Source organism: Artemia franciscana, chromosome 7, assembly GCF_032884065.1.
Source record: "Artemia franciscana chromosome 7, ASM3288406v1, whole genome shotgun sequence".
Classification (NCBI taxonomy): domain Eukaryota; kingdom Metazoa; phylum Arthropoda; class Branchiopoda; order Anostraca; family Artemiidae; genus Artemia; species Artemia franciscana.
The window spans coordinates 58,540,457-58,567,472 of NC_088869.1; the positions used below are offsets into that span (position 1 = coordinate 58,540,457).

General features: G+C 36.9%; 1 protein-coding gene across 1 annotated transcript in view; it reads right to left on the reverse strand.

Moving 5' to 3' along the window:
* The window catches only part of LOC136029535 (uncharacterized), a 327,964-nt gene that overhangs the window by 218,357 nt on the left and 82,591 nt on the right, over positions 1 to 27,016 (reverse strand). The window contains exons 9-10 of the mRNA XM_065708005.1: positions 8,387 to 8,562; positions 4,624 to 4,744 (exon numbers count right to left, since the gene is read on the reverse strand). Coding sequence (XP_065564077.1) covers positions 4,624 to 4,744; positions 8,387 to 8,562 — 297 coding nt within the window. The remainder of the gene's footprint in view (positions 1 to 4,623; positions 4,745 to 8,386; positions 8,563 to 27,016) is intronic.

Below are 27,016 nucleotides of genomic sequence, written 5' to 3' on the forward strand. Positions count from 1 at the left end.
AGACTGGATTAAATTAAAAATAGTCTCTTCCCTGATTCAACCATATGGGGGGGGGGAGCGAGCGACGAAGATAGTTGAGAAGAATTTTATTTGCCCATAAAACAACTGATTGTTTTTTTTAGGTATGGCTTGTGGTCTAGGGGTATGATTGTCACTTAGGGTGCGAGAGGTCTCAAGTTCGAATTCCAGACCATCCTAATTTTTACATGAAGAAGATCTGAAATTACGTGATCAATATAGCGATCGCTGAAAGTTGGCAGGTACGTCAGGGACCCGACCAGATTAAATTAGAAACAGTCGCTTCCCCAATTTGACCATCTGGGTGGTGTGGAAAGACGGTTAATTCGGAAAAATTAGAAAAAATGAGGTATTTTTAACTTACGAGCGAGTTATCGGATCTTAATAAGATTTGATATTTAGAAGGACCTCTTGTCTCAGAGCTCACGCTTAGAATGGAGAGATTGTAATGAAACTCGGTGGGAAGAAGCTCTTGGTTCTTCCGACCTCGTTACAAGTGCCATATGAGCTCTTGGCTCTTGTTCCTTATATTAAAAGAGTGATTATAATACATTCCAATATAGGCGAGAGATGTTTGTCAAAGCTGATTGATATTCCTCCAGAGTATTGGTATTCAAAGGTTCCTGTTTGGTTCATGGGTTAGTTTCATGGTCAAGCAATTATAGGCTAAAGACGCAGTTGAAACTTGGTTTACTTCGTTGAAATTAAGTAATAAAATGAATCGTGTAGGGTAGGTGGTGTTGAACTAACCATTAAAAATATTAGCATGCTAGTGCCATTTCTACTGCTACTGCCATTACTACTACTACTACTACTACTATTACTACTACTACTACTACTACTACTACTACTACTACTACTATTACTACTACTACTACTACTACTACTACTACTACTACTACTACTACTACTACTGTGTTCATTAATATTACTGCTACCACTATTGCTAGAGCTAAAGGTAGTAAGGTGAAAATTTTTGGAAATGTTGGGAGGATGTTAAAACAAATAAGAACACACTATATGCAAGGAGATTGCCCAAAGAACGTATCAGCAACGTTCCGGAAAGAGCTTAGGGTATTACGTTACAAAATTTCTAAGAGAGTTGAGGGCATTGTTGAAAATAGGACGATGTGTACTCACCGTTACTTATACTGCAATACGACTAATAACACGATATATACGACTATTATTACAGCTAAAGCTAAGAATATTGAGATGCAGCTTCCAGAAATTTTTTAGGGAGATGAAGAAATGAATCAAACCTCAAAATGTGCATGTAGGTTTTCCAAAGGGTGTATCAGCAATATCTCAGGAACGATTTAAAGCAATGAGTCCAAATTTTTAGAGTATATTGCGTGCTACCACTCTTTTCATACTACTACTACTACTATAGCTACTACGATTAATTTATTACCGAGGCTAATGACATTAAGGTGAAACTTTCATTGAATCTTTATGGGCAGTTTAGGTATTAAGGTAAAACTAGGGTATTAAGGTAAAACTTTCATGGATTGTTAAGGGTATGTTGAACTACACAAAAAAATACTATGTCGATCCAGGTTATCAAAAAGACTTAACAGCTTTATGCTTGGAAAATGACATGCGAAAGGAGACGTTGAACGAATCATAAGGAATAAATGCATACTAAAGACGTTGAATCGAATCGAAACATACTACGCGTAGGCAGACTGTATTAGCAAAGAGCACATCAGCAATAACTCAGGAAAAGTTTAGACCATTAAGTCAAAACTTTCAGAGCAATTTGAGGATATTGAGTTAAATCGAAACGTAATACATGTGCGCAGGTTGTATCAGCAAAGGGCGTATCAGCAATATCTCTGCAATAGCTTAGAGCACTAAGTTCAAACTTTCAGAGCAATTTGGGGAGGATGACGATCAAATAAAACAACATGATTTGCATACTGCTACTAGTACTACTATTACAAAGATTAATTGTGTTATGGTGAAATTTTCAGGGATTCCTGAGGGGAATGTTGAACTAAATAAGGACAAACTATGTTGAAGTGGACTATCAAAAACGGTGCATCAGAAAAACTCAAGAAATGGCTTAAATTTATAAGTTGAAACTATCAGACCAAGTTAAGAGTATGACGAACTAACCGAAAATGCACTATGGTAATAACATCACTGCTATTACTACTAATGCTATCAGAGCTATCACTGTTACTACTCCAAGTGCTCCTGGTACTACTACTATTGTTGCTAATACTAAGGGTATTAAGTTGAAATTATCAAGGAATGGTGAGATTGGTGCTTAACTAAATTAAAACATACTATATGAAAGAAGGTTGTCAAAGTGGCCTTATGGCAATATATATGGACGAATTGGAGTATAAAGTTAAAGCTTACAAGGCATTTTGAGGAACATATCTAACTTGACAAAAATACACTTTGCATATGCAGGATACCAAATGGGTATATCAACAATATCCCACAATACCTTAAGATATTAAGCTAAAACTTTCAGAGGTATCGCTATAAGTACCTCTTTGCAACTACTTCTACTGATACTACAGCTATTATTGAAATAAATCAAAATAGTTTAAGTAGCATAAAATAGAATAGGCACAATGTCTAGGAGCAGAAGAAGGTATTAAGTTTTATTTTTCACAGAAGTTTGAAGGGCAATAAAAATAAATCAAAAGGTACTATATGATTGTAAAACAAACATAATTTCAACATCCCAGTAATAGTTAAGAATGTCACGATGGAACTTTCAAAGTATGTTATTGGAAACCTTGAACTACACCAAAAGACTTGTTATCCATCAAAGATATGGACACATTTACAATAACGTTGGAACAAATAAAGATATTAAGTTGAAGTTTTTAGGGCATATTTAGGAGAATGCTTAAATAAATATGGTTGTTAAAAGGGTGCATCTGTAGTACATTTAGAATGACATAGGGCATAAAGGTGAAAGTTTTAATGGATGTTGTTTTAATGGAAAGTTTTAATAGAAGTTTTAATGGATGCGGGTGTATGTTGAACACGATCAAAGAACACTATCTGAATGCAAGTTGTCGGAATCGCGCATCATTAATAACTAAGAATCGGCTGAGGGTATTAAAGTTAACTTTCAGGGCTACTACAATCATGACTACTAATACTACTTTTACTACGGCTACTATACATGCTACTACTGCTAATATTACTACTACTACCAATACTACTGCAAATATCTACATTTGTCAATGCTTGCATTTGTGTTTATTGACGACTGCAAAAACTTGCAGCTGTGACCACTTGCAATAGTAAATCAACTTGCTTGTGACTACGGCTGTGACAAATTGGGACTCTGAATGCAACTACAGGTAAATTTGACTACAATAACTACTTGCATCCGCAGCAATTATGACTGCGACTGCACCTACTTGCGACTGTAACTGCGAATACTTGGAATGGTGAATGCGACTACATGTGACTGTTGCTACTATCAGCTGCAACAGTGACTACTTACAACTATAGTAAACTTCAATAAACCATCATCAATAAACAAATGAAGTCTAAAAGGAACAAAAGTTACAATATATAGCCAAATCAAACTTAAAATCAGCAGAAACTGCCCTAAAAAAGCATAGGGTTAACGCCCCCGGTGTTTCCTAAAGATGAGAACATAATCTGCACTTTGCTGAAAGCAAATATATTTTAAACGTTTTCTCTTTTTTCGCTTTAAAAACTCAAAACTTTTTAGGACTTTCAGGAAGAAATGAATATAGTGGTGAATTTACGTTCCTTTTTTGATGCTATGAGAAAAGTAAATGGAAATGAATATTGTTTACACTAAAGTATAAATTATGTTCTGGTCTTTAGAAGGCACATGGGCATTAGTCCTACCCCTGTTTATGGCAGTTTCTACACGTTTTGAGTTTGATTAATCATTGTAATTCTTGTTCATTTCGGGTTTCATTTATTTACTGAGGTTTCACGCTTTAAAAATTAGTTAACTTAATTTCTGTTCAACTTCGGTTTAATGTACCTCTTTACTTTTCTTTGAAAAACTTCTTTTGTGCATTTTTTTAACTAATCTAAATAGAAATCCACAATCAATAGTCACGAACCTAGTCTATTCTCAAAAAAAGAAAAAGCAAAGAAACATAGAAACTAGAATGCATCAGTGCCTATATACCAGTTTCACTTTGACCTGTGTCATTAGTTACACACTCTCAATCATTGCCAATATTCTTTATGATAGGGAACTGAGTTAACTTACTAAAACTTCTTCATAAGTCAAAAGAAGTCTTGAGAAAATTAAGAAGAAAATGATGAGGTTACGGACAGCTTGCAAATAAAATTGTTGGTCCTTAAGTTTCAAAGAGAATCCACATAACATAACTTTATATGCAATTGAAGCAGTTTCAAACATATATAAGGATTTACCGCTCGGTAGGAAAATGACTTTAACGGGTTCCATTCCTCCTCCTCCGTGTTTCGCCAGGCCTGAACCCCACTCTACTGAATTAGTTTCAAAAATACCTGAGGATTTACCAAGTGGAAGGACAGTGGCTACAACAGGTTTCATTCGTCCTTCTCTGTGTTTTCCTAGGCCTCAACCTAACTCAACTGAAGCAATTTCAAACATACCTAAGGATTTACCGCGTGGAAGGACAATGGCTTCAACGGGTTCCGTTCGACCTTCTCCGTGTTTCCCCAGGCCTGAACCCATGACATATCCCAGTTTTGCCATTATTTTGGATCCGATTCCCTGAAAGATAAACACACAATATATAGAATAAAAATGTATTACAGTATGCAAATAAAGCACTGCAGATTTAGAAATCAGTCTAATAATTTTGTGAAAACACCTAAGCGAAAAAAAAAAGCAGATCAACAGTAATTTAATATTCCTATTAGAATTATAATAGAATTGTTGCATTTGTATCCAGAGCGTTATTTGCACTTCAGTAAAGTAAAGCATAAATTAACTGGACATCAGACTAATGAACTAGATTAGCTGTTTTGAATAAAAGGATATTAATTCATCGAAGTCCCAGTATTTTCGATTTTTCAATAATATAATGACTGAAGCATAACTACTTAAACCCATTTTGGTTTCAGTGATGCGCAAATGACAATCTGGCCTTTAGAGGGTTTATGAGGGCAGTTACGCTACACTTGTTTGTGAAATTTTCAGTAAGTTTGACATACTAATACAATTTAACTTAGGTTAAATTTAAGTTCGGATTATTGTATGTCTTTATTTCTGCTCAATTTTGGTTTCAATACTAGTTTTTACTTTTCTTTAAACAACTTTTTGAGAACTGTTTTTTTAAATTAACTACTGTTGGTTTTTAAATTGAAAACTTTTAGTTTTGGTTAAATTCTATCAGCTCTATCATTGAAGTTCTATCAGTAATAGTTACGTGTAATCATCTTTTTAATTATTTCCACAAAAAGAAAAATTTCAAGTGAGTTTGAAAAAATCCATTTTTTTTAAGGAATGTAGAAACTAAATTTTTTCCCTCAGATTTGGTAATTTGAGTAATTTAAGGCCTTTACCCTAGGGGTTGTAGGGAGTACTGACATCTTCATGACATATTTATTGGACTTATATATGAATATATTTATTGCTAATTTTGGAGAAGGACTATGTGAACATTTTGTGTAGGTATTGGAGAGTTAAGGGTGGTGGGTGGCCTAAGAGGGCAAATGTGGGGTACTGGTCCTCATGCAATCGCTTCCAACCCTCGAAGTGACACTAGAATTTTAATTTTCAATCGAATAGCTCCACTCTCAAGTTTCTACGGCCTTCCTTCTGCAAGAAGACGTAATTAGAGGGGGAAGGAAAGAAATAATACGGGGCTCTCTACTAGGTCAACTCAAGAGCTTTTTCTTTGATAAAGTACAAGTTTATGTTGTAAATGGACAATTTTAAAGAAAAAAGGTTAGGATAGTATTCGTGAATGTGTTACATCAAACAGTTCGTGGTAACGAACTGTAGTAAGGAGCGACCCGGCTCAATAGTAACCAGAACTCTAAAAAACGGAATTTCGATACAAATAGTTACATCAAAAGAATCACATTTTAATGCTGATTTTAAATACATAACTTTCATCAAGTTCAATCTTACCCTTCAAAAGTTAAGAGCCTGAGAAAATTTGCCCTATTTTAGAAAATGGGGGAAACACCTCCTAAAAGTCATACAATCTTAACGAAAATCACACCATCAGATTCAGCGTATCAGAGAACCCTACTCTACAAGTTCCAAGCTCCTATCTACAAAAATGTGGAATTTGTATTTTTTGCCAGAAGACAAATCACGGATGCGTGTTTATTTGTTTTTTTTTTCTTTTTCCCAGGGGTGATCGTATCAACCCAGTGGTCCTAGAATTTTGCAAGAGGGCTCATTCGAACGGAAATGAAAATTTCTAGTGCCCTTTTTAAGTGACCAAAAAATTGGAGGCCACCGAGGCCCCCTCCTGTGCTAATTTTTTTGCCAAAAGTCGTCGGATCCAAATTCTGAGATAGCCATTTATTCAGCATAGTCAACAAACCTTATAACTATGTCTTTGGGGACGACTTACTCCCCCACAGTCCCCGTGAGAGGGTCTGCAAGTTACAAACTTTAACCAGTGTTTGCATATAGTAATGGTTATTGGGAAGTGTATAGACGTTTTCAGGGGGATTTTTCGGTTGGGAGGATTGGTTGAGAAGAGGGGGTTATGTGGGGTAAACTTTCCATTGAGGAATTTGTCATGGGGGCACCTATAATTTGGCAATTAGGTCCCCTCCCACACTCTTTTTTGCCAAAAGTCTTCGGATCAAAATTCTGAGATAGCCATTTTATTCAGCATAGTCGAAAAACCTTATAAATATAACTTTGGGTATGACGTACTCCCCCACAGTCCCCGTGGGAGGGGCTGCAAGTTACAAACTTTGACCAGTGTTTGCATATAGTAATGGCTATTGGAAAGTGTACAAACGTTTTCAGGGGGATTTTTAGGTTGGGAGGATGGGTGAGAAGAGGGGGTTATGTGGGATAAGCTTTCCATGGAGGAATTTGTCATGGGGGCACCTATAATTTGGCAATTAGGTCCCCTCCCACACTCTTTTTTTCCAAAAGCCTTCGGATCAAAATTCTGAGATAGCCATTTTATTCAGCATAGTCGAAAAACCTTATAAATATAACTTTGGGTATGACGTACTCCCCCACAGTCCCCGTGGGAGGGGCTGCAAGTTACAAACTTTGACCAGTGTTTGCATATAGTAATGGCTATTGGAAAGTGTACAAACGTTTTCAGGGGGAATTTTTTGGTTGGGAGGATGGGTTGAGAAGAGGGGGTTATGTGGGATAAACTTCCCATGGAGAAATTTGTCATGGGGGAAGAAGATTTCCATGAAGGGGTCGCAGCATTTTCTAGCATTATTTAAAAAAAAACAATGAAAAAATAAATATGAAAGTTTTTTTCAAACTAAAGTAAGGAGTAGCATTAAAATTTAAAAAGAACAGAAAATATTAAGCATATAAGGGGTTCACCTCCTCCTAATACCTCACTCTTTATGCTAAATTATTTTTAGTAATTTAAAGTGTTTGTTCTACGGCCTTTGTGTTTCAGGGGACAAAATTTAAGCTTTAGTGTAAAGAGCGAGGTATTGACGAGTGAGCGAACCCTCTCATATACGTAATAAAAACATACGAATATAGAAGAGTCAAACTTTAGCGTAAAGAGCAGGGCGTTGAAGAGGGAACAGCCCCTTTCATATACGGGGTAATTTCTGTTCGTTTTAAGTTTTAATGTCGCTCCTTTTTTCAGTTAAAAAAAATTTAATTTAATTACTCTTAAGAATCTCATCACATTGGTTAGGACAATTCTATAGAGATTGAATGACTGGGCCATAAACACATAAAGTAAGGCGCAAAGACAAAAAAGTCAGGAGAAGTGGATTAAACTGATATTTGCTTTTTTTTGCTTTTCGATTTGCTTCCTTTTTAATATGCCAAAAGTTTTAGGGATACCCAGTCGACCCTATAGAGTATGGATATTTCCTTCACCAGCAACCATTAAGAGTCATCTTTCAAAATTTTTACGTAACATTCACAGCTAGCTGGAGTGCCTCAGGAAACATTCTCTGTCTGGCTGTCTTCCTGATGCTTATTGCGGACCTGGAGGACAACCTCATGAGTAAATGTCCTAATTGTCTGGGTGTGGTATCCCATAATGAGTATCTAAAAGAGAGAGCTTTGTTCGACTTGATATCGCCATGTGTTTTGACCAACCGGCACAGATTATTTTCAAAATATTTTCTTAAATGCAAAGCATTTAAAAGAAGGGGTTTCGCTAAACTTATCTCTCCTGCGAAGAGGTAGATTTTTAGATTATACGAATTTAAAAATTAGAAAACGAACCTTTGTGTGTTTTTCCCATTTACCTAAAGCGGAAGCAGCAACACTAGCAGATAGCAGATCCACTCGATCGATATTATTGCCTTCTTCTTGTTCTTCTCTTTGTATAATCTGATTTTCAGTAAGATTGATCTGTAAGTCCCTTTCTCCTTCACTAGCGGTGTCAGTCACTATCGTTTCTAGAAATAATTTATATTGCTTCGACAAAAAGCAGAGTAAAATGGTACAATTAAGATAGATCATGCGAAACATAAATTTTTGCTGAAAGTATACTTATCAAAAGAGAAAAACGTAATAATTATCGTGAGTAACAACTCTATCATAGGCAGCGCAAAAGAACTGCCAAGGTAAAGAACGTTGGCACTGGTTATTATTATCATTCTTGGGGGGTTTGTCAGACCAAGACACTTCCTATGGAAGGAGTTGTCGTGTAAACTTCAAAAAGGGCAAATTTAGCTGAAATTTACGAGATTAAAAAGCCCTTTTTATTAGTCGAAAGTAATCAGATTGTAAAAGCCCTCCCACTCCCATTATTTCCCCAAAAACTTCCGACTAAAATTTTGAGATAGCCATTTTGTTCAACGTAGTTGAATGGTCTGGAAATTATGTCTTTGAGGATGAGCCCCACCCCCACTGCCCTCAGGGCAAGGGTTTTAAGTAATGTCCTGGGGGCAACTAAGGTCTTTTTAGATAGCGTGGTTGCACAAACTTCGGAGGAGACTCAATAAATCGGTTTTCAGAAATTCTAGTGCTCTTTTTAAGACACAAAAAGTCAAGATAATGAAACTATTTTCAAAAAAAATATTTGCAAAGATTGTAAAAGCCCCCCCCACTCCCATTATTTCCCCCAAAAACTTCCTACTAAAAATTTGAGATAGCCATTTTGTTCAACGTAGTTGAATGCCCTGGAAATTATGTCTTTGAGGATGAGCCCCCCCCCCACTACCCTCAGGGCAAGGGTTTTAAGTAATGTCCTGGGGGCAACTAAGGTTTTTTTTTGATAGCGTGGTTGCACAAACTTCGGAGGAGACTCAGTAAATCGGTTTTCAGAAATTCTAGTGCTCTTTTTAAGACACAGAAACGCAAAAAAATGAAACTATTTGCAAAAAAAAAATATGGATGAGACGGTGAAATGGCTTCCATTTCCCAGAATTTTCGAATAGCCTAGCTTAAGTTTCTTTTTAGATCAATGATCAATGTTAGATCATTTTAAGGAACTTATCTTTTAGTTTGGAGAAACAAGGATGTATACGGTCAAAATGCATCTGATATATTTAGCAATGCTAAATAATTTTGAGGAACTTTGCTTCTAGTTCTGAGAAACAAGGATGCATATGGTCAAAATGTTTCTGATATCCCTAGCGATGTTAGATCATTTTGAGGAACTCAATAAAAATTGTCCATAATAGAAACTGGGCAACCCTTGTCTGGAGCAGTAAATGCAGGTGAAAGAGAAAGAAGGTCCATCATATGTAAACTCAAAGGGGCCTACCGATATGCGCACACGTCTTGCGAGTAACAAACGTTCTCCCAGTAAAGGGTTAAATTGCATGGTGGTGCAGAACACCATCGGCGGAAGATCCTCCATAGGAGGACAATTGCAACAGGGCGACTATTGTTTTTTCTAAGGCCAAAATAATTTCAATGATTTAAAGGATTTGAAAATTGGATCTTGGAATGTTACGACGTTGAAAAATGACGGACGAATTCAGACGATTCGAACTTGACTCAGAGAAACTCATACCCCATAGAATTTGTTTACTCGGAAGGAAGGATGGATAAATGGACAGGGAGTAGGGTTCATGATGATTAAAGAAGCTGCTAAGTCTTGCTTAGGCTAGGAGGACATTAATAATAGAATACCAATTGCTCATTTTATGAAAAAAAGTTCCGGGTATCAGTTATTGTAGTATATGCCCCTGTAGAACCGACTGATGGAGATACTAGTGACTCAGATGGACTCAGATTCTTTTTTGAAGTGAATTAATTTGACATTTCGCAATAATTGGCTTGGGATTATATTTGACTTATAATCCTGACCTATATTTTATAATTGATTCAGTGACTTTTCTCAACAATTGGCTTGGCATAGTTATCTATAAGATTTTTGCAAAGTAACCCAAATTGGTAAGCAGAAGATGGGCAGCTCCCCGTCTCAAGCGCCATTGTATCTGCGGGGAGAGTTTCCCTTAAACTGTGGGGATCAGGGGACTGAGACTTCCCTTGTTTATTGGGGTACATCCCAAGGAGAAGGTGACGTCACGACAGTATTGTGCATTGCGTGAATTTTTGAGAACATACTATATACACCATACGACTTGATATTATATACCACTAGCTGTTGGGGTAGCGCTTCGCACCACCCCAACACCTAGTTGGTGGGGGCACTTCGCGCCCCCCAAGCCCCCCCCGCACGCTTAAGTCGTTACGCGCCATTGTAGTTGTGTCCCTGTGTCCCACATGTGAATATAGATAGATATATTTTTAACTATGTAAAACTTGCGAATATACAACATTCTTCGCCGTCCCATTGTCTGTGCATATAAATAGATTGTCAGGTTTACCGACTCTTGAACATGCAACATATAATTGTCCATGGGAAAAACAATCCGTATTCAGATCTATACCTTATTATTCTAATGAATACCCTTGAGCTTTGTTGATGGTAATTACTAATCGAACATTCCCTGTGTCCCCGTCGTCATTTATATATCCCCCTGTGCCCACCGGCGTCCCCGTTGTAGTTGTGTCCCTGTGTCCCGGTCGTCATTTATATTCCCGGTGTCCCAGTCTGTAATTTCTCTTTGAGTGTCCCGGTCGTCATTTATAATCCCTGTGTCCCGGTCGTCATTTGTGTCCCGGTCTGTAATTTCGTCAGTCGAAAAACATGACGTCAGTCGACAAACAACTTCACGACGGCATAATGCTCAATCCTAATAATGACGTCAGTCGACAAACATGACGTCAGTCGACACACAAATATGACGTCAGTCAACAGACAAACAACTTATTTTTATATATATAAAAGATACTAGCTGTTGGTGGGGACGCCTCGCGCCCCCCCCCCGCGCGTAAGTCGTTACACGCCATATTAGTTACGCGCCATTGTAGTTGTGTCCCTCTGTCCCACCGGTGAATATATCTATATATATAAAAATAAGTTGTCTGTGGATGGATGGATGGATGTGTCAGGTGACGTCACCTGAAAAACTGGATCAGGTGACGTCAAAACTGAAAAAACTAAAAAAAGGCAAAAACTACAAAAAAAACTAAAAACTAATAAAAAAAATAAAAAAGCTAAAAAACTAAAAAAACTATAAAGGTAAAAACCAATAAAAAACTAAAAAAAAAACTGAAAAAACTAAAAAAAGGCAAAAACTACAAAAAAAAACTAAAAACTAATAAAAAAAGTAAAAAAGCTAAAAAACTAAAAAAACTAAAAAAAGGTAAAAAACTAAAAAAAATAAAAAATAAAAAAAACTAAAAAAAAGGAAAAAACTGAAAAATAAGCTAAAATAAAGGTAAAAACCAATAAAAAACTAAAAAAAAAAGGAAAAAACTAATAAATGACGACACTCAAAGAGAAAAAAAAGGCAAAAACTACAAAAAAAAAACTAAAAACTAATAAAAAAAATAAAAAAGCTAAAAAACTAAAAAAACTAAAAAAAGGCAAAAACTACAAAAAAAACTAAAAACTAATAAAAAAGCTAAAAAACTAAAAAAACTAAAAAAAAGGCAAAAACTACAAAAAAACTAAAAACTAATAAAAAAAATAAAAAAGCTAAAAAACTAAAAAAAACTAAAAAACTAATGACGACCGGGACCCGGGACACAGGGAATATAAATGACGACCGGGACACAGGGACACAACTCCGGTACACCGGGATACAAATGACGACCGGGACACAGGGAATATAAATGACGACCGGGACACAGGGACACAACTACAACGGGGACACCGGGGGAAACAGGGGGATATAAATGACGACCGGGACAAAAAAACTAAAAAGAAAAAAAAACTAAAAACTAATAAAAAAACTAAAAAATCTAAAAATCTAAATAAGCTAAAAAAGAAAAAAAAAGGAAAAAAATAAAGGAGAAAAACAAAACTAAAAAACGAATGTATATACAGACCGGGACACCGGGATACAAATGACGACCGGGACCCGGGACACAGGGAATATAAATGACGACCGGGACACAGGGACACAACTACAACGGGGACACCGGGGGAAACAGAGGGATGTAAATGACGACCGGGACACCGGGACAGGGAATGGTCGATTAGCAATCACCATCAACAAAGCTCAAGGGCAATCATTAGAATCATGAGGTATAGATCTGAATACAGATTGTTTTCCCATGGACCATTATATGTTGCATGTTCAAGAGTCGGTAAACCTGACAATCTATTTATATGCAAAGACAATGGGAACTATTATGGCGCGTAACGACTTACGCGCGCGGGGGGGCTTGGGGGGGGCGCGAAGCGCCCCCACCAACTAGGTGTTGGGGTGGCGCGAAGCGCCACCCCAACAGCTAGTATATATATATATATATATATATATATATATATATATATATATATATATATATATATATATATATATATATATATATATATATATATATATATATATGCAACATATTGACTCTTGAATATGCAACATATTATTGTCCATGGGAAAAACAATCCGTATTCAGATCTATACCGCATTTTTCTAATGATTGCCCTTGAGCTTTGTTTCCCCTGGATTGTGTCTCCATCGTCGTTTATATATCCCCCTTCCCCCCCGGCGTCCCCGTTGTAGTTGTGTCCCTGTCGTCATTTATATTCCCTGTGTCCCGGTCGTCATTTGTATCCCGGTGTCCCGGTCTGTAATTTCTCTTTGAGTGTCCCAGTCGTCATTTATATTCCCTGTGTCCCGGTCACCATTTGTGTCCTCGGTCTGTAATTTCTCTTTGAGTGTTCCGGTCGTCATTTATATTCCCTGTGTCCCGATGTCCCGGTCTTCATTAACTTTTCCTGAGGCACAACAAATTCCCATTGTTTCACCATTAAATTTCAAGGTCTTGCAATAGGGACTTTAAGCCGCAAGCCTGTTTTCACGTTGCTCTTGGGATTCCTCGGCACGATTTTTTTGGTAATTTCTCTTTGAGCCAAAACCCAGTCTTCACGTTGTTCTTGTGATTCCTCGGCACGCTTTCTGTTATTACTTTCTCTTTTAGCCGCAAGCCTTTTGGCATTATCCCTATGAGCCAATTACTCGGCTGTTTCTTCTGCCATTGTAGGATTTATACTAAAATTTCTCGCACGATTTGGTTCCTCGGCTGTTTCTTCTGCCATTGTAGGATTTATACTAAATATTCTCTTTGAATTGCAAGCCTTATATACTTATAATGACGACATATACAAAGCCTTATATACTTATAATGACTTCATATATATACATATACGACGTCATGATGCTCAATCTTTATAATGACGTCAGTCGTCAAAAATATATAAGGCTTATTTTCAAACATTTCGTGGTAACGAACTGTAGTAAGGAGCGACCCGGCTCAATAGTAAACGAAACTCTAAAAATCGGAATTGTTATGCTAAAAGATACATCAAAAGAATCGCATTTTTATTTTGATTTCAAATATATAAGTTTCATCAAATTTAGTCTTTATCATCAAAAGTTACGAGCCTGAGAAAATTTACGTTATTTTGGAAAATAGGGAGAAACACCCCCTAAAGTCATAGAATCTTAACGAAAATCACACCATCACATTCAGCGTATCAGAGAACCCTATAGCAAAAATTTTCAAGCTCCTATAGCAAAAAAAATTCAAGCTCCTATCTACAAAAATGTGGAATTTCGTATTTTTGCCAGAAGACAGATCGCGGGTGGGTGTTTATTTGTTTTTTTTTCTTTTTCCCATATATTCTCTGAGGCCAACCTGACTTTCATACATAATGATGATAGAAGGTAATAAGCTTACCTAAACTATGGATGTCAGGTGATTGATTTTTCTTCTAACGATAATTTCGACAGGACCTGTGCCTGTCGTCATCAGGTTAATTCAAATTTCTTGCCGGAAATCAGTGGAAAGTAAAATTCTCCGGCAAGAAATTTGAATTAACCTGATGATGACAGGCACAGGTCCTGTCGAAATTATCGTTAGAAGAAAAATCAATCACCTGACATCCATAGCTTAGGTAAGCTTATTACCTTCTATCATCATTTCTTTTTCCCAGGGGTCATCGTATCGACCAAGTGGTCCTAGAATGTCGCAAGAGGGCTCATTCTAATGGAAGTGAAAAGTTCTAGAGCCCTTTTTAAGTGACCAAAAAAATTGGAGGGCACCTAGGCCCCCTTCCACGCTCATTTTTTCCCAAAGTTAACGGATCAAAATTCTGAGATAGTCATTTTTTCCGCATAGTCGAAAACCATAGGAACTATGTCTTTGGGGATGACTTACTCTCCCACAATCCCTTGGGGAGGGGCTGCAAGTTACAAACTTTGACCAGTGTTTACATACAGTAATGGTTATTGGGAAGTGTACAGACGTTTTAAGGGGGATTCTTTTGGTTTTGGTGGTTGGGTTGAGGGGAGGGGGCTATGTGGGAGGATCTTTCTTTGGAGGAATATGTCATGGGGGAAGAGAAACTCAATGAAAAGGGCGCAGGATTTTCCAGCATTACTATAAAAAAATGAAAAAACAAACATGAAAGTGTTTTCAATTGAAAGTAAGGAGTAGCATTAAAACTTAAGACGAACAGAGATTATTAAGCATATGAGGGGTTCTAAAAGTACTTTAGCATAAAGAGCGAGGTATTTACGAGATAAATAAAACGCTCTTTATGCTAAAGTATTTTTAGTAATTTCAACTACTTATTCTACGGCCTTTCTGATTCAGGGGTCATTCTTAAAGAATTGGGACCAAATGTAAGATTTAGTATAAAGAGCGAGGTATTAACGAGGGGACAAACCCCCCTCATATACATAATAAAAATATAAAAGTTTCTTACGTAAGTTAATTCTTAAGTTACGTATACTTTTTACTAATAAAAATATTCGTTAAAAATTAAAAGTTCTAGTTTCCTTTTTAAGTAACCAAAGAATTGGAGGGCAATTCTTCGCCTCATTAGTATGCAAATTTTATTTTAATAATTTATATACGGAGAGCCAAAATCAAAGATGCATTAATTCAAAAATGTTCAGAAATTAAATAAAAAACTAGTTTTTTAACTGAAAGTAAGGAGCGACATTAAAACTTAAAACGAACAGAAATAACTACGTATATGAAATGGGTTTTCCCCTCCGCAATCCCTCGCTCTTTACGCTAAAGTTTGACTCTTTGCCACAATTCTAATTTTTAAAACAATTAAAAACTATATATATAACTATATAACTATATAACTATATATATATATATATCTATCCATCTATCTATCTATCTATATAAATATATATATATATATATATATATATATATATATATATATATATATATATATATATATATATATATATATATATATATATATATATATATATATATATATATATATATATATATATATATATATATATATATATATATAGGTAGAAGATATATTATATACTTGTCTCTGTCAGGGTTTTCCATGGTGGTGCATTATGAATGATGGTATTTCCTGTTTTTTGATTCATTCTCCAGCAAAGCAACTTAAAGAAAGGAATTTAAGATGACGGGATTTGTACCCTTGCCGCCGGTTTTTTCTCGGAAAGGCTAATAAAAGACCCAAAGCTTGATCTTTGGGGTCTAGTAGTCAAGAACGAAATACCCCCCAGAGAGTTGATGAAAATGCTTCTTATAGACACTTAAAGGACACGATTGATCTATTGCGTAGATGTGACAGTAGTGGTGATCTTCTGGTTTCAACTTTTGTAATTATTTCACCTACTGAAGTACCATTTATTCCAGCTGATGCTTTTTCTCAGCTTGCATTCAAAATATCCAAACTTGATAGTACGCTAAAGTTCATTACAGAAAAATCACGGTCTGTGATCTACATTATCCACCGCTCCCAAATTACAGTTCTAGCAAACCCGTTGAAAATCAAGCTAATATCGTCATTTCGAAAATCCCGACTGATTTGGACAATCCAATTAAACGTAAGGATGCAATTGCCAAAATCCGTAGTCATGAAGTTATTCATAGTGTAAGAGCCTTAGGTGATAAGCTTTTCGTTCGGATTGACACTACTGCAGCAAAAGATTTCTGTGACGCTACTTCTAGCGTACTAAATAGCTGTGACATCAGACTCAAAGAATACAAACTCTTTGGAATTGTGAAAGGCGTAAATAAAGCTAGTGCGGCGGAGCTGTTTATTGGTCGCGATGGTGTTGTTGATGCAAATAGGATTGGCAGCTCGGCCTCAGTGACAGTGTCTTTCCAAGACGCTATTGCGATCTCTAATGCTTGCCGGTTGCGCTTAAAAATGAGATATGAAATATTCCAAGTTTTCAAGGAGGCACACTCGTGCCTCTATAAAGAGGCGACCCACGACAATGTTAAGCGATCTTCGGTTCTAGTGGTCGCAGAGGGATGGGGAGGGATGCATTTCGTAGCCCGAGCTCCAAATAAGAAACCTGCCAAATTTCATCTCCCTCCAACTTTTCCTTCATGGGGAAAATCTGGCCGAAAGTTTCGACCCGTCAACCCCAGCCCCCCTTTAACGTTGTCCGATCGGGCTGAAATTCCCAGGAGCTTATCCGCGAAATTTCAGCTCGATCCGATAACTCCTTCCCTGTTTTCCAGAAACCACGCATAGCCACTTAATGTTCATTTTCTTTTTTTTCCTAGACGCCTACAGGTCACAGCCGACATCGGATCTGGGTGTAAGAAGACTCATTCGATGCGGAATTCTCCGAGTAATTTTCCTGGAAATTTTCGTAGGAAAATCTTAACCCCCCGAAAGTTTCGACCCCCCAACCCCACCCCCTTTTAACGTTGTTCGATCGGGCTGAAATTCACAAGTTAAGGTCCCTTACGGCCCAAGAGCATATCCGCGAAATTTCAGCTCGATCCGATAACTCCTTCCCTGTTTTCCAGAAACCACGCATTAGCTACTTAATTAACGCATTTCTCTCCATAAGAGCCCATGTTAATTTGAAATTTTTAAAAGTTATTTAGAAGTTATATTTACACACATGCAAGTGATTAGCTCAGTCGGTAGAGCGTGGGACTTTTAATCCTCGGGTCAAGGGCTCAAGTCCCTTACGGGCGGTTTTTTTCACAACATAAAAAAAATTTTGATAACACCTGGACAGCTTATCATTTGAGAGATAACAGAATATTAGCTTCTTATGAGCAAAAGAAACATTTCGGTCATTCTATCTATTTTTTTCTATTTTATACAATGATTTAAAAGCGGGGGGGCGGCAGCCACCCAATTTCCTCTCCTAATTCCTGTACGAGGAGTACAGGAATTATTAAATTACATCCACCATGGATTGTAGAAAAAAGTACAGAAATAATATGAAAAAAAACTTCGTTTTCTTAGAGTTAAAGAGGCTGCGTCCCAAAGTCGAACCTTAAAACGTACAGGAATTGAAAGAGGCAGTTGGGGGGCTGCCGCCCCCCAAACCCCCCGCTTTTAAAGACTCTTTTGTTCAGGTGTTTTTTTTGTGGGGGGACTTCATTGTTACTAATTACTAGTTTCGGCGCAATGGTTCTCCTGTCCTCTTGTGTTTAACATTTTTCGAAGTTATTCCATTATTCATTCATTTCAATTTTTTGTTAATTAAAAGGGGGCCTTTCCAAAGCCAAGAGTGGGGGGTTAGCAAAAAAAAACAAAAAACCTGTACAAAAGAGTCTTTAAAAGCGGGGGGTTTGGGGGGCGGCAGCCCCCCAACTGCCTCTTCTAATTCCTGTACGTTTTAAGGTTCGACTTTGGGACGCAGCCTCTTTAACTCTTTAAGAAAACGAAGTTTTTTTCATATTATTAATATATATGGACCCCTCGTTGCTGCCACAAGTGTCAATCGCCGCATCACCTAGCAGCAAAATGCGACCAAGCTAGTAAATGTCCTAGATGTGCTGGTTCCCATGTTTCTACAAAAGACACTCGATACCAAGGCATCCCAAAGTGTGCTAGCTGCGGGGATACTCATTTTGCTTTTAGTCTTAAGTGTCGTGTCATTCAGAATGTTATCAAAAAGAGCCAAAAGGCAAAGAAATGACTGCCAATTTCAACTTAACATATGTTCATTCAAAATCAATGGCACAAAGGACAAATATCATTCAATTAGCCAAAAATTGAATGATTTTGATGTCTTCTTTCTCCAAGAGCATATTCCACCACAAATCAGTATCAATTTGCTCCGTAGATGTGACGATTGCATTGCTTATACAGCAAACCCTCGTAAAACCAAAGGGAGACCCTCAGGTGGACTTGCTTGCCTAGTTAAACTCCTGTCCTTATCCTCGCTTTTGTATTATACCACTAGGCTGATAATTTTTTGGCTATTAGGATTGGTAATCTTGTACTGGTGAATGTTTACCTTCCTCATAACCAGAATTTACTGTCTTCTCTGACAAAATTTGCAACTGTGTGCTCCTCCATCAGCAGGTTGATCAAAAATATTGAAAGTCATGGATGAGATTGGGTTCTAATGGGCGACTTCGACCGTGATTTATGCAATACTTCAAGCCACGCTGAACTTATTTTAGAGTCTTTACCTGCTAGTTTCTATTTTAGAGTGCTTTACCTTCCGTATTATCCCAAAAGATTATAGACACACGTACATTCATAACAGTGGAACTCTGCACAGCATTGACCATTGTGCATGCTCTGCTCCGGGGTCTTCCTCGGATGTACATGTGGACGAGGATTAGCGTGATTACCACCATCTCCCGCGATCCTTAAGCGTCTCCATTTGTTTTTCACAATCCCGGTTGCCTGTAACTTCCAATAAACTTGATAAGAAGCGGTGTTATAAAAGTGAATGGAGAAAAACTGACCTTCCATTATATTTCTACCCTTGCTGCTCTCCTCTCAAATATTCAAATCCCGTTGAGCTTGCTGTGCACTAGTGTTTATTTACCAAATGCTCGCTCCCTGTTAAACACAAAATACCTTCAAATCGTTGCCTGCTTGAAACAAGCAGAAGCTGTTGCCGTCCCTCGTGTCCGAGTTCGTTAAAAACTCGTAGTTCCATTTGGAAAGATGACCCTGAATTAAAAGGCATTAAAAATAGAACGAAATTCTGGCTTCGTATCTGGATCGCCTACGGTCGCCCAAAAGTATGCCACGTTTTTGATATTAAAAAGAAGACCAAAGAAGAATTCAAGCAGTATCTGCGTAGTGTACGGTATAACGGCTCCAAATTTCCCAAAACTGCTTCTCAATGGAGACAAGTGATCAATTCTTCAAGGCTGGAACCCTCTGCTTCTAGTGATGTTATTCCTGTGGCTTCTTGGATTAAGCAAAATTCTAATATTTTCACTATCATTACCTATGCTATGCATTCTCGTTTCTCGTATCTCTTTAGTGATTTAGTTCCCCTGAAGCTGCAGCGGAAGCATATAATCCCGATCTCCTGTGAACAAGTACTCTAAAGTATTAAACAACTTAAATCGATATCTGTTGATCATGATGGTATTGCTGTCTCATCTTCGAACGAAGTCGTGAGACTTAGTGGTCCACCTGTTACTACTTTTCCAAATTTGCTTGGGATCCTCTCTGGCATCCCAAATTTGCCTGACTCCTCTCTAAGTGGTGCAGTAACCTTGGTGCTAAAGCGTGGAAACGATCCTTTAAGTTGTGATTCCTATAGACCCATAACCGTGGCCTGTAATTTAAGCAAAGTTTTGAGTATGTCTTGTTACCTTTTGCAACAAAAATTATGGATAACAGTCAAAATCAGTTTGAATTTAGGCAGCGTATTGGTTGCCAGCATGCCAATCTTGTTTTAACCTCTGTCCTTTTAAAGGCTCAAGCCAGTGGCCCTGAGGTCCATTTTTGTGCCCTGGACCTGTCTAAAGCTTTTGACAGTGTTTGTCATGCTCAAGTTATGTTTTCCCTTGTCAGTCCTGGAGTCAACGTTTCTGTCGTTCAGGTTCTCCAGTTTTGGTATAGCAATTCTTATGTTCGGTTAATGTTTCACTTTAATTCTTATGTGAATATTCCAATCCGTTCGGGAGTGCGTCAAGGTGGTGTTCTTTCACCGTATCTTTTCAGTATTTGCATCCACAGTGTGCTATCCCAAATTATACCCTTTCTTTTTTGTGATTTGGTAAATGTCTCTTATATTATGCGGATGATATACTTCTTTTAAGCCGTTCCAGATCTAGCCTCTCGAATTCTATATCATCTATTTCAAGACATTTCCAAAGTGTTTCCAATGTGCAAAGTCTATGCACATTTGTCTTTCGTGTTCAAACTTCTCTGTCCATTGTGTCTCTGATTTGTGGTGGTTAGGCACCCATATTTGTTCGAATTTATAATCTTTTAAGACCAATATTGTACGGGATGTTAAAGAAAAACTTAAAGTGGGTTATGGTAAAATAGTAGCTAATCGTGGTCATTATTCTCGAAAAGCGCTTGCATTGCTGTATAGTAGCTTTTGTGACCATTCAATACTTTTCGTGTCTGGTATTTCACCTATCCTGAAAAAAAGGATTTGGCTGAATTGCGTATATTATATTTCCGCTATTGTAAGTTTCTGCTTTATTTACATCGGTCTTATAGGAACAAGAAAATAATTCGATATTACGGGGCTTCAAAAACTATTACTTCTTTGCGAAAGTTAGGCTCAAAATTTGAAAAGAAATACATTTTTTCTCTGGGCCCCTTCCACCCCTTAGTTCGTTTATTTATCCCTTAGTTTTCACCTGTTTTCGTTTTATAGTTGTGTTATCTTTTAGAGATTCTTTCGTTAGTTGCGTTATGGTTGTATTGTATATGTTTTATCGCTTGGATAGTTGTGTTATTTTTCTTTCATTCTCATTTATTTACTCCCCTTGCCTTGTACTTTAGTGGGTTAAAAAAAAAAAAATATTATTATTATTTTACTTACAGTTACTGGAGCAAATCGACAGGGTCCCAGGTAGAAATATGATGTTTTTATTAGGAGATTTCTACGCCCAAGTCCATAGAAATATATGGTATCCTAACCTAGGTAAAGTTGGTGTAGGACAAGAAAACAGTAATGGCTACTGACTGTTGCAATTTTGTAGGTATAACAATCTAGTTATAACCAATACGGTCTTTAGTCACAAAATGGCCCATAAATTAACATGGTCTTCACGTGATGGTAAGACATCAAACGTTACTGATTATGTTATTGTGAACCAAAGATTGGCAGGATCAATACAAGGTACTAAGGTATATAGGAGTGCTCTTATTGATGCTAAAAGGAAAGACCACCATCTGGTAGTGTCCAGGGTTAATTTAAAGCTGAAATTTCAGAAGGGCAACTACCTCCCGGGAAGTTTTGACGTGGACTCCAAGATGAGAATTTGAGAGCATCTTTCCAGGAACAGTTGAAAACTAAACTGGAGAGTTTAAGATTTGACAAGGTAGAAGACGGATGGAGTAATTTTAGGAAAACAATTTGTGAAGTCGCTGATGGTGTCTTGGGGAAGAAATTTAGGACTGCAGCAGCTAAGAATATTAGTGAAAAAGATTTATTAATTTAGAGAAGAATAGGCTTGTACTAGAATCAACTGAGTGACAGATCATATGAAAACAAAACGAACGTAAAGAAAGAGGAGAAAGCTTCAAAATATGGATTACGGAGATGTGAAGTGGCATAGATGAAATTGTCGTAGATCTGGAAGATACAGCTAGACGGCATAGTAGTAAACATTATATTGACAGAGAGGGAGCAGTCAATCTGGATTTGTGCCAGTTAAAGATAGGAAGGGGACAATAATTAGTGACAAGGAAATGGTTAAAGAGTGGGGTAGAACATTTTGAGAATGTGCCGAAAACCGAAACCGAAATAGAGTTGCAAGACAAGATATATAAGAAAATGAAAAGATTGTGATACCTTGGACGTGAAGGAAAATTTGCTTTGTGAGGAGGAATTAGCAACAGTAATAAAAGGATTAAAAATTAATAAGGCTCCAGGTGCTAATAGTGTGGTAAATGTGTTTCTTAAGTATGGCGGCTATGAGGTTAAAAATAAGTTACTGAAGATTTTAAATACGATTTTTGAAAAGGGAAAGTACTCAGCGAATTTAGAGAAAACTTAATTAAACCATTGTATAAGAAAGGTGATAAGATTGAGTGGGATAATTATCAATGCATTAGTCTGGTCTCTGTAGATAGCTAATTAGTTACTAATATGATACTTTTTAGACTGAGAGATGCTGAAGACAAAGTTTTAAGAGAAGAACAGTGCGGTTAGACAAAAGGTAGAGTATGTGTCGACCAAAATTCTCATTCTTAGCTTAATAATTGACAAGTGCCTGAGTTATCAAATACCTTTGGTCCTCAGTTTTATAGATTATGAACAAGTGTTCGATTCTGTTGATAGGAGAGCTATAGCGAAGGTTTTAGCATTGTATACCAGACGAATACATTAAAGTTATTAGTACTAGGTACGAGAATAACATTCTCGCGTTTAAGATAAGAAATGAGGTCAGCAGCTGGTTTCGTATTAAATATCGCCCATTATATGGATCATTTTGACGGATTGTGTCTTAAGAAGAACAGGAAAGGTAATGGGAAACACGGAATCAAATGGGGATAACATCTGGGAAATGGGAGGAAAAACTCTTCTGGACTTAGATTACGCTGACGATTTAAGCGTCCTATATGAAAGCGTGAGCAAGATGAATGATTTTCTAGAGATTATTCGAGTTCAGGGTGCTAGAATAGGTTTGAAAATAAATGCTAAGAAAAGTAAGCCATTAAGCCTAGGAATGGTGAAAAGGTGAAGCTGGGAAACGAAATGATTGATCAGGTGAAAAGCTTCATTTACCTTGTTAGCATCATTAATTGAGACGGTGGAAGCAGTGAAGAACACAAAAGCAGAATAGCAAAGGCTCAGGGTGTTTTAATCACAGTTAAAAAAAAGTTTGAAAGAATAGGAAGATAAGTGTGCAAACCAAGATTAGAATATACGAAGTTACAGTGATGACAGTTGCCAAGTATGGCTCTGAAACACGGGCGCTCCAAAAAGCATATGAAAATTTGTTAGGTGTTTTCCAGAGAAATCGCATATGGATTGTTCCGGGTACACAGATGATTGACCATATTTCAAACAGTAGACTCTACAAAAAATGTGGTTCAATGTGAAAGAAAGGTTGACAAGGATAGAGCAGGTTCTGCGAATGAAGGATGATAGATTGCCAAAGATTGTCGTTTTCGACGAACTGTCTAGGGCTAAACGGAAAGCTGGTCATCCACAGTGGAGGTGGGAGGATGTCATAAAGAAAAATTAGAAGGAAATATGAACTTCCTTAGAGGGTATAAAGAGGGAGGCTTTGAATAGATTGGGATGATAGAGGAGCTTGCGTAGATGGGTTGGCCTCAGGTGGCTTTGTGCTAGAGTGATTTGTTAGTAGTGGTAGTAGTAATATTGAGTCCAATATGGAAATCTAATAAAAATTATTCAAAATAGTCCAAAAATCATATAAAAATGCATCTAGGTTTGACAAAACCCTCTAGTGACCTGGGGATAGGGTTGTAAGTCATATACTGGGGGTATATCAGGTTTCTTATAGAATGGGCGGTCATATAAAGTTCAAACATGGCTCATTTGATTTGAAATTGGATATTATAGTGCCCTTTTTACTCAAAATTGTAATCAAAATACTTTTAGGTTGATACAAACCACCAGAGGCTAGGGGCAAGGGTTGTAAGTTATGCCCTGGGGCATTTAGCTTTTTTATGAAAGGGATGGTTGTTTAACATTAGAGGATGTTGGACATTTGGTTGGACATTAGAAGTTTTAGTTCCCTTTCAAGAATCAAATGTGAACGAGGGTAACTAGTCCCACCTCCAACAACCCCTTCTTTTTAACAAAAAATCTGATTGAAATTGTGAAAATAGTGCAAAGAACATACAATAATACCTCTAAGGTGGACAACCCCCCCCCCCAAGGCCCTAGGTAAGGATTGTAAGTCAAGCCCTGGTGACATATGAGGTTTTTATGGAATGGGCGGTAGTATTAACTTCAGACGGGGCTCATTTGATTTGAAATTGGAAGTTATAGTTCCCAATTTTAAGAGTCAGAAATGATTTAAAGTAACCAGCCCCCCCCCCCCCGTCCATCATTTATCCAAACACCTCCAATCGAAATCTGGAGTTTGCAAATTTGTTCACCATAATTGAAGGGCCCAGAAATTATGTCTGTGAGGAAGACAACCCCCTTCCAGCTCTCAGGGCAAGGGTAGTAAGTTATACCCTGGGGGTATATAAGTTTTTTTTTATAGAAAGGGTGGTCGTACTGGCTTTGGAGGGAACTCATTGGATTGGTAATGAGAAGTTATAGTGCCATTTTTAAGAATTATAGCTACCAGAGTGCACCTAAAACACACACGTCTTTTTTTCCCAAAATAAATCCAATAGAAATTTTGTGACAATCCTTATATTCAAAATAATGCAAAGATCATATAAAAAGGCTTTTAGAGCTGATACAAACCACCGGGGCCTGGGGGTAAGAGTTGTAAGTTATGCTCCTAGGGCATTTAAGATTCTTATAGAAGGGACGGTTGTATAAACTTTAAAGGCACGTTTTGTTGAAATTGGAGGCTCTGGCTCTTTTTTAGAAGTTAAAAGAGATGGAGACCAGCTAGCCTCTCCCCATCAACTACCGCTCTTTTCGCCAAACACATTTCATTGAAATTGTGCAATGCAAATTTTGTTTATACTAGTCTAAAGAATATATAACAATGCATCCACGGTTGACAGCCCCCACCCCATTTCCCAGAGCAAATATCCAAACAAAGCACTGAGACATCTTTTATCAGCATTGTTGAACGGTTAAGGAATTATGCGTCCGGGGATGCTCCCCCCCTGAGCCCTCAGGGCAAGGGCTGTAGGTTAGGCAGTTCGTTCAAGTCTTTACATATAGTACTTGTTGTTGAGAAAAGAAAAGGTATACATGTTTGACTTCTACTACTCCAAAACACGAAGGGCATTAAAATGAGTCTTTTAAGGTATATTGAGGGGAGTGTTGAACTAAATCAAAATCATGTTATGTGTAGAGGGTTGTTAAAAGGGTGTAACTTAAGAATGACTAGCTGGAGTAAATGAAAGGTACACGTAAAGAACCAAGGAGTATGGTCAAGGTTGAAATATATAGTGACATATTAGCATTTATCCAGTTACTCCGAAAAACCATTTAGAGGCAGTTTTTTTTTAACTAGAAATTTTAATTCAAAATAAAGAAGATATATAAACGACCGCAAAGCACCACTATTCCGAAATTGCGCAACTTCTTCTCAATAAAGCAAAAAATTAGTCATTTTATAGGGTGGCAATATTTCTAAAATATTCAAATGCTTCTGAAACAAACAAATCCGCAATCTATTTCCTTCTTGTACCAGCATAGCCTGTAGCTGTCCTTGTTTGAGATGCAGTAGCCCCTGAGGAGTGGGTTGTTGAAGAAGAACATCCCCTGTTTACTGTCCTTGTTTCAGAGGTAGTAGCTTCTGAGGAGTCATTGGTAGAACTGGTATCAGTTCCCCCTGTCGTGGCACCACTCCAAAATCCAGGTCCCGAAGGTCTCGCTTGGGCTACACAGCTCGCATCACCTTGAGTGTAAAAACTTCGAAAACCATAGCTAAAACCACTACCAGATCCAGGATGTCCCAGTAAGTCATCATTGGTAGAACTGGTATCAGTTCGTTGATCTGTCCTAGGTCTTAAACATATTCTATCTATCTATATATATAAAAATAAGTTGTCTGTCTGTGGATGTGTGGATGGATGTGTCAGGTGACGTCACCTGAAAAAACTGGATCAGGTGACGTCAAAACTGAAAAAACTAAAAAAAGGCAAAAACTACAAAAAAAACTAAAAACCAATAAAAAAAATAAAAAAGCTAAAAAACTAAAAAAACTATAAAGGTAAAAACCAATAAAAAACTAAAAAAAAAACTGAAAAAACTAAAAAAAGGCAAAAACTACAAAAAAAAACTAAAAACTAATAAAAAAAGTAAAAAAGCTAAAAAACTAAAAAAACTAAAAAAACTAAAAAAAGGTAAAAAACTAAAAAAAATAAAAAATGAAAAAAAAACTAAAAAAAAGGAAAAAACTGAAAAATAAGCTAAAATAAAGGTAAAAACCAATAAAAAACTAAAAAGAAAAAAAGGAAAAAACTAATAAATGACGACACTCAAAGAGAAAGCGACCAGGACAAAAGGAATGTTCGATTAGCAATCAACAAAGCACCGGGACACAGGGAGTATAAATGACGACCAGGACATAAGTAAAAAAAAAACTATCTATATATATAAAAATAAGTTGTCAAACTAAAAAAAGGCAAAAACTACAAAAAAAACTAAAAACTAATAAAAAAGCTAAAAAACTAAAAAAACTAAAAAAAAGGCAAAAACTACAAAAAAAACTAAAAACTAATAAAAAAATAAAAAAGCTAAAAAACTAAAAAAACTAAAAAACTAAAAAAAGGTAAAAAACTAA